Source organism: Mastigoproctus giganteus, chromosome 3 (assembly GCF_048544385.1).
Source record: "Mastigoproctus giganteus isolate SK-2022 chromosome 3, ASM4854438v1, whole genome shotgun sequence".
NCBI lineage: Eukaryota > Metazoa > Arthropoda > Arachnida > Uropygi > Thelyphonidae > Mastigoproctus > Mastigoproctus giganteus.
The window spans coordinates 207034399-207048385 of NC_143577.1; the positions used below are offsets into that span (position 1 = coordinate 207034399).

General features: G+C 34.6%; 1 protein-coding gene across 1 annotated transcript in view; it reads left to right on the plus strand.

The window, feature by feature from the left end:
* The window catches only part of LOC150088630 (ral GTPase-activating protein subunit beta), a 522786-nt gene that overhangs the window by 449191 nt on the left and 59608 nt on the right, over nucleotides 1-13987 (plus strand). Inside the window, exons 26-27 of the mRNA XM_090369596.1 lie at nucleotides 5389-5658; nucleotides 8946-9087. Coding sequence (XP_090225722.1) covers nucleotides 5389-5658; nucleotides 8946-9087 — 412 coding nt within the window. The remainder of the gene's footprint in view (nucleotides 1-5388; nucleotides 5659-8945; nucleotides 9088-13987) is intronic.

Consider the following 13987-nt stretch of genomic DNA (forward strand, 5'->3'; position numbering starts at 1 on the left):
GCAGCTTCCGGGCCAGAGGTTGCACACAGTAGTGTCACAGGTCAAAGATCCCATTACTAGGGATTCTAGTAGTGGGGTCGTATATGAGATCACATGCCCGGATTGTGGGGAATGTTACGTGGGGGAGACAGGACGGCGTCTCAAGGACCGTCTGGGGGAACATTCACGAGTGATACGGACCGCAGAGCTCACTCAATCCACCATTGCCGAGCACTGTTGGGAAAAACAACACCAGATCTCCCCTGACAACGCTGTCATCCTTGACCAGGCGCTTAGATTCTGGGACCGCAAGTGGCTGGAAAGTCTGTGGATTGGATCCTCTGGTAACAATAGTATGAACAGAGACAGGGGAGTTAGGCTTCACCCCCTTTTTGAGGCAGTGGTTTTGGCCAGAGATAAACGTTTTAATTTTCCACGTCTCCAGACCACTTCCGGTTCTGGTACAAGTGAAAGGAATGCTGAGTATGCGCCTGGTCATCCACATGTGCCATGAACCTGGTATTTAAGGATGTGTCACTTAGGTCTCACTATTACTGAGGAAGGAGACACCTCCGAAAGCTCTAATAGTGTTTTTTATTGTCTTTTTATCGCTTTTATATTTATATTTTAATGCATTTTAACTTATTTACTTATTTTATTTTTGTTATAGTTTAGTTTTTTGTAAATAATTAAAAGTTTTTTGTAAATATTATTTTATAGTCTTTTCTATCATTTTATTTTATTTTATTTCATTATTCAATCAGTCATAAAGGTTGGTGTGTGTGTGTTTAAAATTAGTGGTATGAATAATCCCAACCTCAGAGGCCTTATTGCAGATATAACTTTTCATCTTCCTCATTTATTCATTCAACTGCCATTTTCTGGAACAACCTTCCTTCATATGTATTTCCTGAAAATTACAATCTACAGAAGTTCAAGTCCAATGTCAACAAATATCTTCTTTCGTCTTCTCAACCTCCAACCCAAGCACGGTACTAAGTACTATAGGTTCTAATACCTCTCGTGTTTGGGGTTCACATAAAAAAAAAAACAGTGATTCCATTATTTTTCCTGGAATATACATTACACTAATAGATCTGTAATTACTTATATCACCTTTTGAATCCAAGGATGTCCTCATAATTATGGCTAAGGGTTTGCTAACTTCCTTTGCTGCCTTCCTTAATATAATTAGAAATGCAAAATACCTATTCAGTTTGTCAGTAGCTGAGCAGGGTCATCAACAGTTAAAACCATTTGACATTAAGTGACTCAATGTGATTCAACCCCTTCCTTCTACTGTTAATATAAGCATAGAATCTTTGCTGTTGTTCTTTTCCAGAGGCTTCTCTTAATCTGCCTTTGCTTGCTAACCTCCTTTGTGACTTGATTATGCACTAGAATTCTATATCACTTGATTCTTTGTGTGCATCCCATGCATTTTTCTTCTCTGACATAAATCTCATCAATTTATCCAACATCCATTTAGGTCTAAGCCTTGAACTATATTTCTTATTTGGAATGAAAAGTCTAGTAACTTCTACAATTATTCCCCTGAATACTTCCCATTTAGAATCTGTTGTTGGTAACATCATTAATTGGTCCTTCTGTACAGAATTTAAAAACTGTCTGAGAGCACTTTAATTACCCTTGCAAAAGCAAAAGCTTTCCCCTTTACCCTTGACAATAGTTATGTCTTTAAGTAAATTTGCCATCAGTACATTGTGATCACTGCTGTACTTTATTATTACCGTATTTAACGTTGGTAATGTCTTAACGTGTGTTTAATTTATCAATTAAACTTTATTATGTATGAGTTATTGAACCACCCTCATACGTACAAGAAAATCACGTTATGTATGGGGTCAGCAGGTGTTCGCTTATATCCGAGGTTTCAGCCATCCACGATAGGTCTTGGAACGTATCCCCCGTGGATTAGGAGGTCTTACTGTATATATATATATATATATTTTTTTTTATGTTTGAAGAGTTCAGTGAAGGGAAACACATTTCACCATATTAAAATAAAAACCCACACAATTCCAGCTATCAGTATTTTCGCAAATGCAATAACTTTGAGTTTACTACCCGTTTATAACTAATTGCACTAACAGAAAAGCCCAATAAACCGGAAAGCACAAATTATTTTTATTGTTTTATGGTCATGACCTCCAGAAATGTGCTTTAGAAAAATATCACAAAGGCGTTCAAAATCAATTCTTATAACAGAACATATGATAACAAAAGTGTGGTGCATTTTAATGATTTGAATTGGTAACTAATACAATTTTCATTAGAAAAATTACCTTTTAGAGAGATAAATAGCTTAGTTATATAGCAAAAATTTCAACTCCCAGGGTCTTGGAACAAATAACCAAAAACCATGTGTTATTGGGTTCACATTGCAATATTTTCATGATATGATGGCGCCTCTGGAACAGATTAATGTCGTAGTGGGGGTACACTGTATTGTATAGTTATGAGCTTGGTTTGAAATGCAATATTTATGAATGTTTAACATTCATTTTTTGCAATTAATGTTCATATTTTTAATTTTGTTGATACTTGAGAGAAAAAAAAAAAATTGTAAACTCTGTAACTCGTAAAGTGGGAACTGCCTGTATATATGCACTTGTTCTTACTCTTAGTTATCCTTGTACAGCCCACATATTTACTTGTTCCATGATGAATCACTGCAGAGCTTGAAATCTCTGGCACCTTGCTTTCCTGCTGCTGCATGTTCCAGTAGAAGTAATGCAAGAATCACTTTTAGCTCTGCCTATGGCTGTAGTTAATCTGTTATTCTGTGGATCACCCCAGGCTAGTAGTTTTCCGATCCACCTATCACTACCTTGATAGCATCAACAAATATTCTCAAACCCCTTATATTTAAGTGTATCCCATTCCTGTAAAAGCAGTATCTTCTGTTAACAAGCACAGACTATGGTGAGAAAAATTCTACTTCACAAGCCTTGCACATTCTCTCCAGGGCCAAATTGATTGACAAGGCTCTCAACATTGTGTCTGGAAAGAATTTTAAATGCTTTTAAATTCAATCAAAACTCTCCAACTTTTTTCTAACATTGCCCTGTACTCGTTATGTCCTCAGATATCCCACTCTTAATATCATTAGTGCCAATGTATACAACAGTATCACCTTTTATTCCCTTAAAAGTTATCTGCTCTACAGTATCATCTACTTTTCCCACTGGCAGACATGCCTTTGTCCTATCCCACCTATCTTTCTTGCACAATATATTTCTTGTGACTACGTCCTGTGGGAGCATTGCATTTTGCCTTGGAGATTGCTCCTGTGTTACCCAAGGCACAAATGTAAACTCTGGCATTAAGTTAGGCAGCTAAGAGCTTGATGCTCCCCCCCCCCACTACCATTTTAATTGCTCTGAGAGCATCCAGCCTACTCTTCAAGCTCTCATAAACACCCCGTCAGAATGCTGAGTTGGCACCTAATTTCTTCACACTCTCTGCACTGAACATTCACAAAGACATTCTCCTTAGCTTCATCATGTCGTGTTACAGAAAATTCCATAAGCATTGCATAAATAACACATTTTATTAGGCTGTAATTTGTAGGAGAATTTCCACCTTTGGTTCTCCTATGAACCTCAATATTCCTGCTTCTTTGTGCCCATTATTTTGCTACTCTAGTCTGATTTCTGTTTAAATACAATTTAATTGACAATACTAAACTAAGCTAATATTCTAAATGCAATAATATGTATTATGCTATTATGTTTATGTCATACATTATGCTATCAAGTTCATGTTAATATATCTATATAAATTTTGGCTAAATTCTTTACATTTATTTGATCTCAATACATTACTCTGTTTGCTTATTTTAAAATGAGATAGCACATTCTGTTTAGGACTCTAAAACACCTTTGAAGCCCTAAACAGAAATATTGTTTTGTAGTCCTGTTTAGTATAAAAATATATGAAGCTTGGTTCCTGCATTTTATATTTATTATGAGCTATATTTTATACACTCACTTACATATAATATAACAATGTTCTCTGTAAATAAATTACTTAATTTTGAACATGCACTATAATCAAATATATTTAAATGTTAAGATTATTAGCTTTTGATATTCATATAAGCAGTGGCAGCTCGTGACTCTGATGTATGGCAGTGCTGCTTCTTAAAGTTACATTAAATTGCCTTGGTTATAAGACATGTAGACATAGATGGTAATAATAATAAGCAAGTTAAAAATACTAAAAAATATCAACTGGACATTTACCATTAACAGACTTGGGTAATCTCGAAATTTTATTTAAAAATAAAATCCATTCTTCGGTTTTTATTTGTTGAAAATAGATTAATAACTTTTTCATTCAAGTTTCGTGCACTGTTCAAATCGGCACTGCTTGCTCCACAGTTCCTTTGACTCGTTTTATCACCTCTAACAAATGCATATTGTCAACCTGCCAACTAAGCATTTACTCAACCCTGGGGCCAAAATGTGGAACTGCATAGCACACAGTTCCACTTATGGTTAAACTTCAAACTTGAAACTGATTTTGTGTTTTTATCCGTTTATTATTGAAATGATTATTGGAAATAGAGGATGAGTATACTATATGCGGGACCTGTTAATATTCGTTGCAGCATCTGGAGATTGGCCACTTCCAAGGTGATCTAATTGAAGCATTTAAGGCTTTGAATGGTTTCAGCAAACTCAGTGCTGATGAGATTTTTCGCTTTGTTCAGACTATGCACACGAAAGGGCATGAATTCAAATTCATGAAAGATGGTTGAAAAATAGATGTGCAGAAGTTTGACAATGATGTGGTTCCAGCAATCAATGGGTGGTTGATTGCTGGAACAAGCTTCTTTCCATTGTTGTGGAAGTGAATAAATTGAAGAGTTTGAATAAATTGAAGGAAGAACTAGAAAACTATTTGAGGGGATGAATAGGTGAAATGTGTTTTTTTTTGTTTTGTTTTTTTTTACTGATGCTATATATTAGCTTGCTTTCTTGTATAATTTGCCACTATTAATACTAATACTGAAATTCCAAAAATATAAGGGTGACATTGGCTAATATCAACATTTATATTAACATCAGTTAGTAATATCCCAAATTCAGAGTCCACTGTAGTTGTTTAAGCAGATTCAAATTTAACATTTTTAATGCTAACTCAAATTTAGAAGAATTGCCTATAGTTAATACTGAAATTCAATTGCCACTTTAATTATTTCTGTAGTTTCCTTTAGCTGTATCCTATTGAAGTATTTTTGTGACTTTTCATGTTTTTTCAAAGTCACCTTATAAGTATAACCAGCTTGTAAGGCTCATATTTGACGATGCAATGTGCTATTTATATATATATTATTATGTAAGATGTATTCAAAGCTAACTTTTGATTTTTTTTGTATAGTGAGACTTGAAACACCACCAAAAGAAGCAGAGCGAAAAACACTGAATAATCCTTTAGATTCTTCTGTATCACGCACCTCCTTGCATTCAGACCTACCAGTTCCGCGATCTATGTCTCTTAGTTTGGATTCTACAGAAGATTTAAGTCAAGGGCAGGGTAGGAGCTCTGGTAGAAAATTTGGTCGTCAGCAAGGTGCTGCTGTGAGCTGTGATGCAAAAGTTTTAGTTGTATGGTTGGAAAATATGGAAGACCACTTAAGCTTCCCTTGGTGTAAGTTTCCTGATCATTCCATGTTGAATATTGATTTATTTATAATAAATTATCTATATATTTTAATATACCTATGCATTTGAGAGTTCTGGTGGGAAAGGAGCATCTCTGATTAGTGTTCAGAAAACTGAATGTATATAGCTGCCATCTGTCCAAATTTGTGATGGAGAATTTATCTTTTGATTCAATTTGACCCCCTTCTCTGTCTCACCATTGTAACAGTTTTCCCCATCTTTTTGCAATAACATAATTTTCCTCCATTTTTTGTTTTCCAAAAAAATAGTAATATTACATTAAGAATGTAATTTTTAAAAAAATTTTTTTATCTCTACTTATTTTCATTAACAAATTAGCCATCAGTTGTACTAATCTGTATTGCAAAATAGGAATGTAGGCAGTATTTTTCTACGCAACTTGACCATTTCATCACACTTATGTGGTGCAAAACTAATTAATGTCATTCAGTATGATGTGATATTCCTGCAAACAATGTGTGCAGTATCGTCCATGTATTGTAAAATCTGGAAAAGGTAACATGTTTTCTTTGTGTGGCAGGAAATGCAATATAATCAAACATTTGCAAATAAATAAGCATAAGGAAAACATGCAGTGCTTTAAAAGCTATGCAAAAATTAATGTATCATTTCATAATGGAAATGATGTTATCATACATATTGAATGTTTTATTTGAGTAGTTTATCACAGAACATAATCTTCTTCTTCTGAGTTGTGCTAATCATGTGTTTTCAGAAATAGTTCCCAAATAGCGAAATGCTAAAAAATAAAAATGGTTGTTGAAGTGTTGTGTTTTATATAGGCGGAATTGTTTTGATTAAAATCACAAAATTTTCCCATACTTGGCCACATTTTACAAATTATCAGTATCAGGCATTGTAACATTTCAATAATTTTAATTATGACAGATGTAGTCATTGCAACATTTTTAACAATATTAAAATTATGTCTTTTGGTCTTTGCTAAAAAATAATGAAATTGAAGATAACAAAAGTTTAAAATATTGATCATAATGTATAATCAATGTTCCATTGCAGAATGAAAATGGTAGCCATTGTTAGGGAAATTTCTGAAATAAGGGAAGCAGAGCCTCTCCCAGGTTGGGATGCACTGCTTTAAACTTCAGGTGATACAGAGACCTATGGTAGATATTAAATATTCTGCCTAAGGTAAAAAAAAAAAAAAAAGGAGTTGGCAAGCTAAGGCAGATTATGAGAAGTCTTTGGCAAAGAATGCAAAGAAAAGCAGCAAAGACAGTTTTACTTATGGGAACACTAGATGAAAGGAGATGAATCATGTTGGTCCACTTGATATCAGTGGCTTAACTGTTATGATCTTGCTCAGGTCACTGACAAACTGAATAGATATTTTACATCTACATTCACACATGAGAAATTCTTTAGGGGTGCAATGCCAGAAGTTTATCAAACTCTACAGGGAACTAAATGATTTTGTGAATTAAGAGGAAAGTGAAAGAGAAATGAAGCTAAACATAAAAAAGGCACCTGGGATATATAGGATTTATCCAGTTGTATTTACAGAGGCAGCAAAAGAGGTAATAAAGTCCTTAGCAATAATTATGAGAGCATCTTTTGATTCAAGGGATGTCCCTGTAGACTGGAAATATACAACTGTGTCCACAGTTCACAAAGGGGGATCAAAGGTTGGCATGAATAAATACTTCATCAGCTTAACTTCTGTTCCAGGGAAAATAATGGAGTCACTGGTTTAAGAATTAATGCAGTTATACTGTTGTCACAGCATGGATTTGTTAAGGAACAATCCTGTCTCTGACAAGTATGATTGTATACTATGATGTAGTAATAAAGGAACTAGATACGAAAAATAATTCTGATGTCATATAATTGGATTTCAGGAATGTTTGTTTTTGATACTGTTACACATAATAGACTGCTGTAAAAATTTGAGAATTTGAGCAGTGTGACATTAAGGGCAGGTTACTGCTATGAATAAAGAGATGGTTGTTGATGTTGTTGTTGTTTGGTTTTTAGGAGCATTAGCAACTAAGGCCATATTGCTCCGGGGATATTCGGTGGTCATTTCCTGGCCGCATCCTCCGTATTTGGTGGTCACGGGCTCGAACCCCCAGTCTAATCAAGAAGTATGTGCTATGCACTGCTGCTCCTGCCCACCTGGCTATGGAGATGCCCATATAAAGAGATGATTGAGTGGGAGACTGCTTTTCATGGACTAATGTTATTAGTAGAGATAACCAGAGTTCAGCACTGGGCTTATTAATGTTTGCTGTATTTATTAATAATATTGATGAAGGTTTTTCCAGGCTTAATGTCTAAGTTTGCAGATGATAACAGAGGTTGGCAATTAATGACATCAATTAAGATATGCTACTGCAACAAGATAAAGTGAGCGAGAAATGTCAATTGAAGTTTGAAATTAACAAATGCAAGATAGTAATGCATGTGAGTAGCAGCAATCCTAGATTAACGTACTACACTTAGGTTGGTGGAAAATAAAAAAAGACCTGGGGATTTTGTACAGTCAGATGTGATGTTCTCTGCGCATTGCAATGAGGCTACCAGGACAACTCATGAGATTTTTTCAATGATATGCATGAATCTTGCTAGCAAGGATAAGGATGTGATTATCCCATTGTGCAAGGCAGTGGTTAGCCCACATCTTGAATAATGTTGCATACTAGTCTGAATGCCTCATTTTAGGAAGGCTGTAGATCTCCTGGAACTTGTACAGAGAAGGGTGAGATTTGTGATGGAACAGAAGAGTGCTCTTACCAAGAACGGTTTCACTTCTGCAAATTGCAGCATTTGGAGACTGCACTTGCAAGACTGATTAAGGTGTTTAAGGCTTTGAATGGATTGCGCAAACTCAGTGCTGATGGCATTCTTCCTCTTGTTCAGACTACACACATGAGAAGCATAAATTCAAATTGAAGAAAGATGGTTGCAGATGGTTCGGGGAAGAACTAGACACTGTTGGAGGAGAGGTGATGTTGTTTTTTTTTTTTTTTTTTTTTTTTTTTTTGGCTGATTCTGTGTAATCCTGCTTTCTTGCATCATTTGCTACTTCTGTTAATAACTATTGAAGTTTCTATTTCTGAAACATTATTAGTTGCTTACATTAACCTTAATCAGATTTTATTAAATTTAGACTTTACTCTTTTATTAATTCATGTGATAATGTAATTGAGTTTTTTTTTTCTTTACTATATCTTAATTTGTTTTTGCTTTAATTTTTATTTCAAATATTAATTCAATATGTGATATATTTTCCAGCTGAGATTTTGCCTGATCTCACAACTGGCTTGGAATCTTTTAGCTATGCTCCACGTTGCTCTGAAAAAGATGTTTTCATAATATTTATTCATGCCCTTCAGAGTGGCTTATTTCGAATCAAGATGCATGGCCCAACTGGAAGGTATAAATATTTATTTGTAACTAAAATTAATTTCAGTTCATATATATTTGTTTGGAAAATCATCATCATTTAAATCTCTTATAAACGGTGAGTGTACAGGTCACTGGTAATAAAAATCAATATCCATCTAAACTATCAGCCCTCCATTCATTATTTTTTCAGTGCTGTCCTATTTCCATTTGGGTTTTTATCCTAGACAGAGTAAGCTCTCTCTTTCTTCTAATTCTTGCTTTACATCCATTGATCTGCCTGTTTCTTCATCTGTTGCTAAGCAGCCTATTACCATTCATTTTTCTTTGACTATTTCTTTAGCTAATCTCTCTTCTGTCATCCATTCTGTATATCCATACTATCTTAGGTTTGCTTTTCATATCTTTGATCAGATATTTCTTATCCAAAGATATTTTCTTATTTCCTCCTTTTTAACATGATCCTGCCATTGCTTACATCTGTTTGTTCCTTTTATTTTTCTTAAAATTCTAATTTCTGGAGATTCTCGTTTTTGGGATAGTCCTTCCTTTATTTCCTACTTGGCTCTCAGATATATAGGTTAAAAGAAGCTTAAAAACTGTGCCTTTTGGCTGATTAACTGGCTTCCTGATTTGCTTATTCGATTATTTATTTTCATGTCTAGCCTATCTTCATTAAAGATTGTTGCTAGATACACAAGATTACTATTCCAATTTTTTGTTTTTTTGTGTTGCTAGTTTTCCTGCCAAATTCATTACAACATCTACCTATTTTGGAGATTCTTGAAGAATTTTGTAGGCTACTATTTATCACATTGTATCATCTGCATATAATAATGATCCAAATTTTGAAACAGCTTAAATAATGCTTCTCTGCATTAACTTTTACATTCAACTGCTGGCGACACTGTGATCTGGACAGCCAATGTTCAGGCTTATTGTCTTTTAGAGTCAACTATGAATGTCCACATAGGCAATCTAAAGTAACTGATGTTGTTTTTCATCAGATAACATTACCCATTAAACAATTTGGTCATCTATTAAAAACTCGAGGCACTGCTGTGACCAGTTTCAGAACTTATTGGTTCCATTATCAGACTATAGGTATTAGCAATGTTGTGTCAAGTGGTGAAGGAATGCATTGAATCTAAATGAGCAACCAAGTGGTAGGTTGGAAGAATACTTCCAATCGGAAATGTAACTTATGTTATGTGGATATTAAACACCCATAGAAAATATTATCCATTAAAAACCCGAGGCATTGCTGTGACCAGTTTTGGAACTTATTGGTCCCTTCATCAGACTGCAGTTATTAACAATCTTGTGTTGAACATTAAACAGATGTATTGAATGTAAACAAGCAGCCACATGGTAGATTAGAAGAAAACTTCTGATTAGAAATGTAATTTACATTCTGGATGTTAAACCCCTGTAGAAAAGCTGTGTGAGGGCAATGTTATGGTATAATTAATAAATGGAGATCATTTCAAATGCAAATTATTGTAATTGTAATATTTGCAATAACAACTGATAGGGGAAACTGTGGTGTCTCTTTTCCAAGCATCGCCATCACTGGAGAGGTCACAGTGTCCCTGATGGTTGACTATAAAAGTTAACACAGAGAAGCATTATATTTAAGCAGTTTCAAATATTTCAGTAACCTGCATTTGAAATGGTCTCCCTTTTCTTAATTATACTATGATTCAATTTTTACCTCTCCCACACTAAACTTTGGTAGTAACTTACGCTTTTATTAAATGGTCCATGCAAATTATAGAAAAATATAGCAGTAAAGTGCAGCCCTGCTTCCACCCAAGTTTAACCTTAAACCATTTCCAGTGCTTCTTTCACTGCAGATTTGCCTTTTTGTACAAAATTTTTATTCTTCTTAAAGATTATCCTAAATACCTTATCTTATGCTCTTTTTAAAGGTTGTGTTTGTTCTTATGTTACCATGACTTTTCTGTAATTTGTCTTGGTGTGAATATTTGATCCCTTCACTCACTTTGGAATATTTACTTCCTAACTGGGATGCTGGATTTTTGAGAGATATAATACCTTGTGGCTAAGCATTTCTGGAGAAGCACATTCCAATGAATATTAAGGAATAATTTATGATGAAGTATGCACAACCTCTATCAACTTACATAACATTTTTGTTCTTGACCTTTTCATGAGCGAGTTTTCCGAAAGGTGCTTAGGCTCTCTGTTTTTGATTTTCACAGGAGGGTGGGTTCTGTGGAGTGACTTTCTCCATGAAATTTTAAAATGAATTTTATAAAAATGAAAACTTTTATATAAATAAAAAGTTAATTTATTCATATTCTGAATAAATTAACTTTTTAGAATTAAATTCAGAAGAAAATCATTGCCAAAAATCAAACCAATTAAAAAATCAAAATAAATAAACTCATTGTTACTTTTCTTTTAAATCAATAATATACTCTTCATCTCTTTTTGTAAAGAGATGAAGTGTATATCATTTCATATAATTTATTCATAATTAGACAAAAATGGCTGACAGGTTCAATTCCTGCTCATTCTTCAATTTCCAAAGCTAGTTTCATGCTGCCAGATAAGAGATAGCAACATGTACTGGAAAAATTCAAGAAAATTTTCTTGTGTAAATGGATGCATTATTTGAAATGTACTTGAACAACCTTAGAAAAACATAGATCCATGTATGTGGGCTCTGGTGAGATACGTAATCTTTGTATCTACTCACAATTGGGGTAATCAGTACCATAAAGAAACACAATCAATTTCTCACATCAAATGATATCACTGTGTTTCATTTTTTGCAGCCATTATAACTAGTCATGTACCCAACAAACTGTATGTTAAAATAAGTACTATCTAGTTTATTTTGTATAATTGAACATAGTAATGGTAACAGCCATACAGTTTAAGGAGGCCAAAGGCTTTTGCTTCACTAGCTGGGAAAAAAAAAAAAAAAAAAAGTAGATAAAGTACAAATTATTTGCACCCCTCTTTACATGGTTAACTATCCAGTTGACCTTTGAATTTATTCAAACTGTCAGCCTCAACTACCTGTGAAGACAAGCTGTTCCAACAATCAATGACTCACTAGTTAAAAGAAAACTTACAATCTAGTCTCAACCTCTTCCCCTATAATTTGAATTTATGTCTCGAATTCTGGAATTCTCAATAACAGTGAAAATTCTGCCTTTGTTCATTTTACTAACTCCTCTCGGAGCTTATAAATCTCAATCAGGTCACCTCTGAGACTCATGATTGCCCTTCTTTGAACCCTTTCAAGGGCTCCATACTTGAACACAGTAAACACAGTATTCCAAATGTGGTCTTACAATTGCCTTATACAGTGGTACTATGACCTCCTCATCTCTACAGGATAATGTTCAATAAATCATTGATAGGACACCATGGGCTTTCTTGGCTGCCTGTTTATACTGCTCAGAAATCTTCATATCTCATCATCATCAGCCATTTTCAATCCACTGCAGGATGAAGGCCTCTCAAGTAACTTTCCAGTTCCTTGTGTTTTGTGCAATGGCCCATTCATTTATTACCCCCAAACTCATGAATTTCATCTATCCATCTCTGCTGTTGTCTTCCAGGTTTTCTTCTAGCTCCTCTTGGGTAACATTCTGTTATTTTCTTAGTCCATCTGTCATCATGTCTTCGAGCTATGTGTCCTGCCCAAGACCATTTTAGTTCTTTAGTTTTGATAAGAATGTCCTTTTCTTGAGTTTGCTGCCTAATCCAAGTGTTTCTCTTCTTATCTAACAGTCTGATTCCCAATATAATTCATTCCATTCTTTGCTGTGTAGTTCTCAGCTTCTCTTCCATTCTTTTGGTGAGTGCCCCAGTTTCACTCCCGTAAGTCATGATGGGGAGTATACATTGGTTCATTATTTTACGTTTCAGACAAACTGGGATATTGCTCTTCAGTATGTGACTATATTTCCTGAATGCTATCCATCCAAAATTTATTCTTCTCTTGACTTCCATCCATTTATCATTATTACAGCTAATAACTTGTCCCAGATAAGTATATGACTCCACCTTTTCAATTACTGCTCCTTCAGTCATTATGTCCCTTTCTGTGGCATACTTGTTCAGCATTACTTTCATTTTATCCATATTCATCTTTAGTCCAAAATCCTTACTAACTCTGCATAACTGATTAAGATTTTCCTCTAATTCTTTGGGATCGTGGCATATGACCATAATGTCATCTGCAAATCGTAAATGGTTTAGGTACTCTCCATTCACATTGACTCCTTTCTGCGACCAGTCTAATCTTCTGAAAGCTTCCTCAAGGGCAGCAGTAAACAGCTTCGGAGATATTGTGTCTCCTTGTCAAACTCCTTTCTCGATTTTAAATTTGCTACTGTCTTTGTCTAGTCTAATAAAGGAGGTAGCACTCTCATATATTTTCTTCAAAATCATAATATGTAGGGTATCTATGCCTTGTCTTTCCAGTGCCCGAAACATTGCCTTATGCTGTATGGAGTCAAATGCCTTTTCATAATCCACAAATGCCAGGCATAATGGTGTTTTATATTCATTTGCTTTCTCCATTAGCTGTGATATTACGTGAAGGTGATCCATAGTTGAGAATCCTGTCCTAAAGCCAGCTTGCTCTTTCGGTTGATTCTCATCAAGTATTCTTTCTAATCTGTTAGTAATGACCCTTGTGAACAACTTTTAGATGTGGGATAACAAGCTAATTGGTCTATAATTTCCAATTTCTAATTTATCTCCTTTCTTATGCAGCAAAACTATGATTGCATTATTCCACTGCTTAGGTGTAACACCTTTTCTAATGCACTTTGTGAAGAGCCTTGCCAGTTTTTGTGTTACGTCTCTTCCTCCCAATTTTAACAACTCTACAGTAACTTCATCTTCCCCCGGAGTTTTCCGATTCTTCATTTTCTTCAATGCAT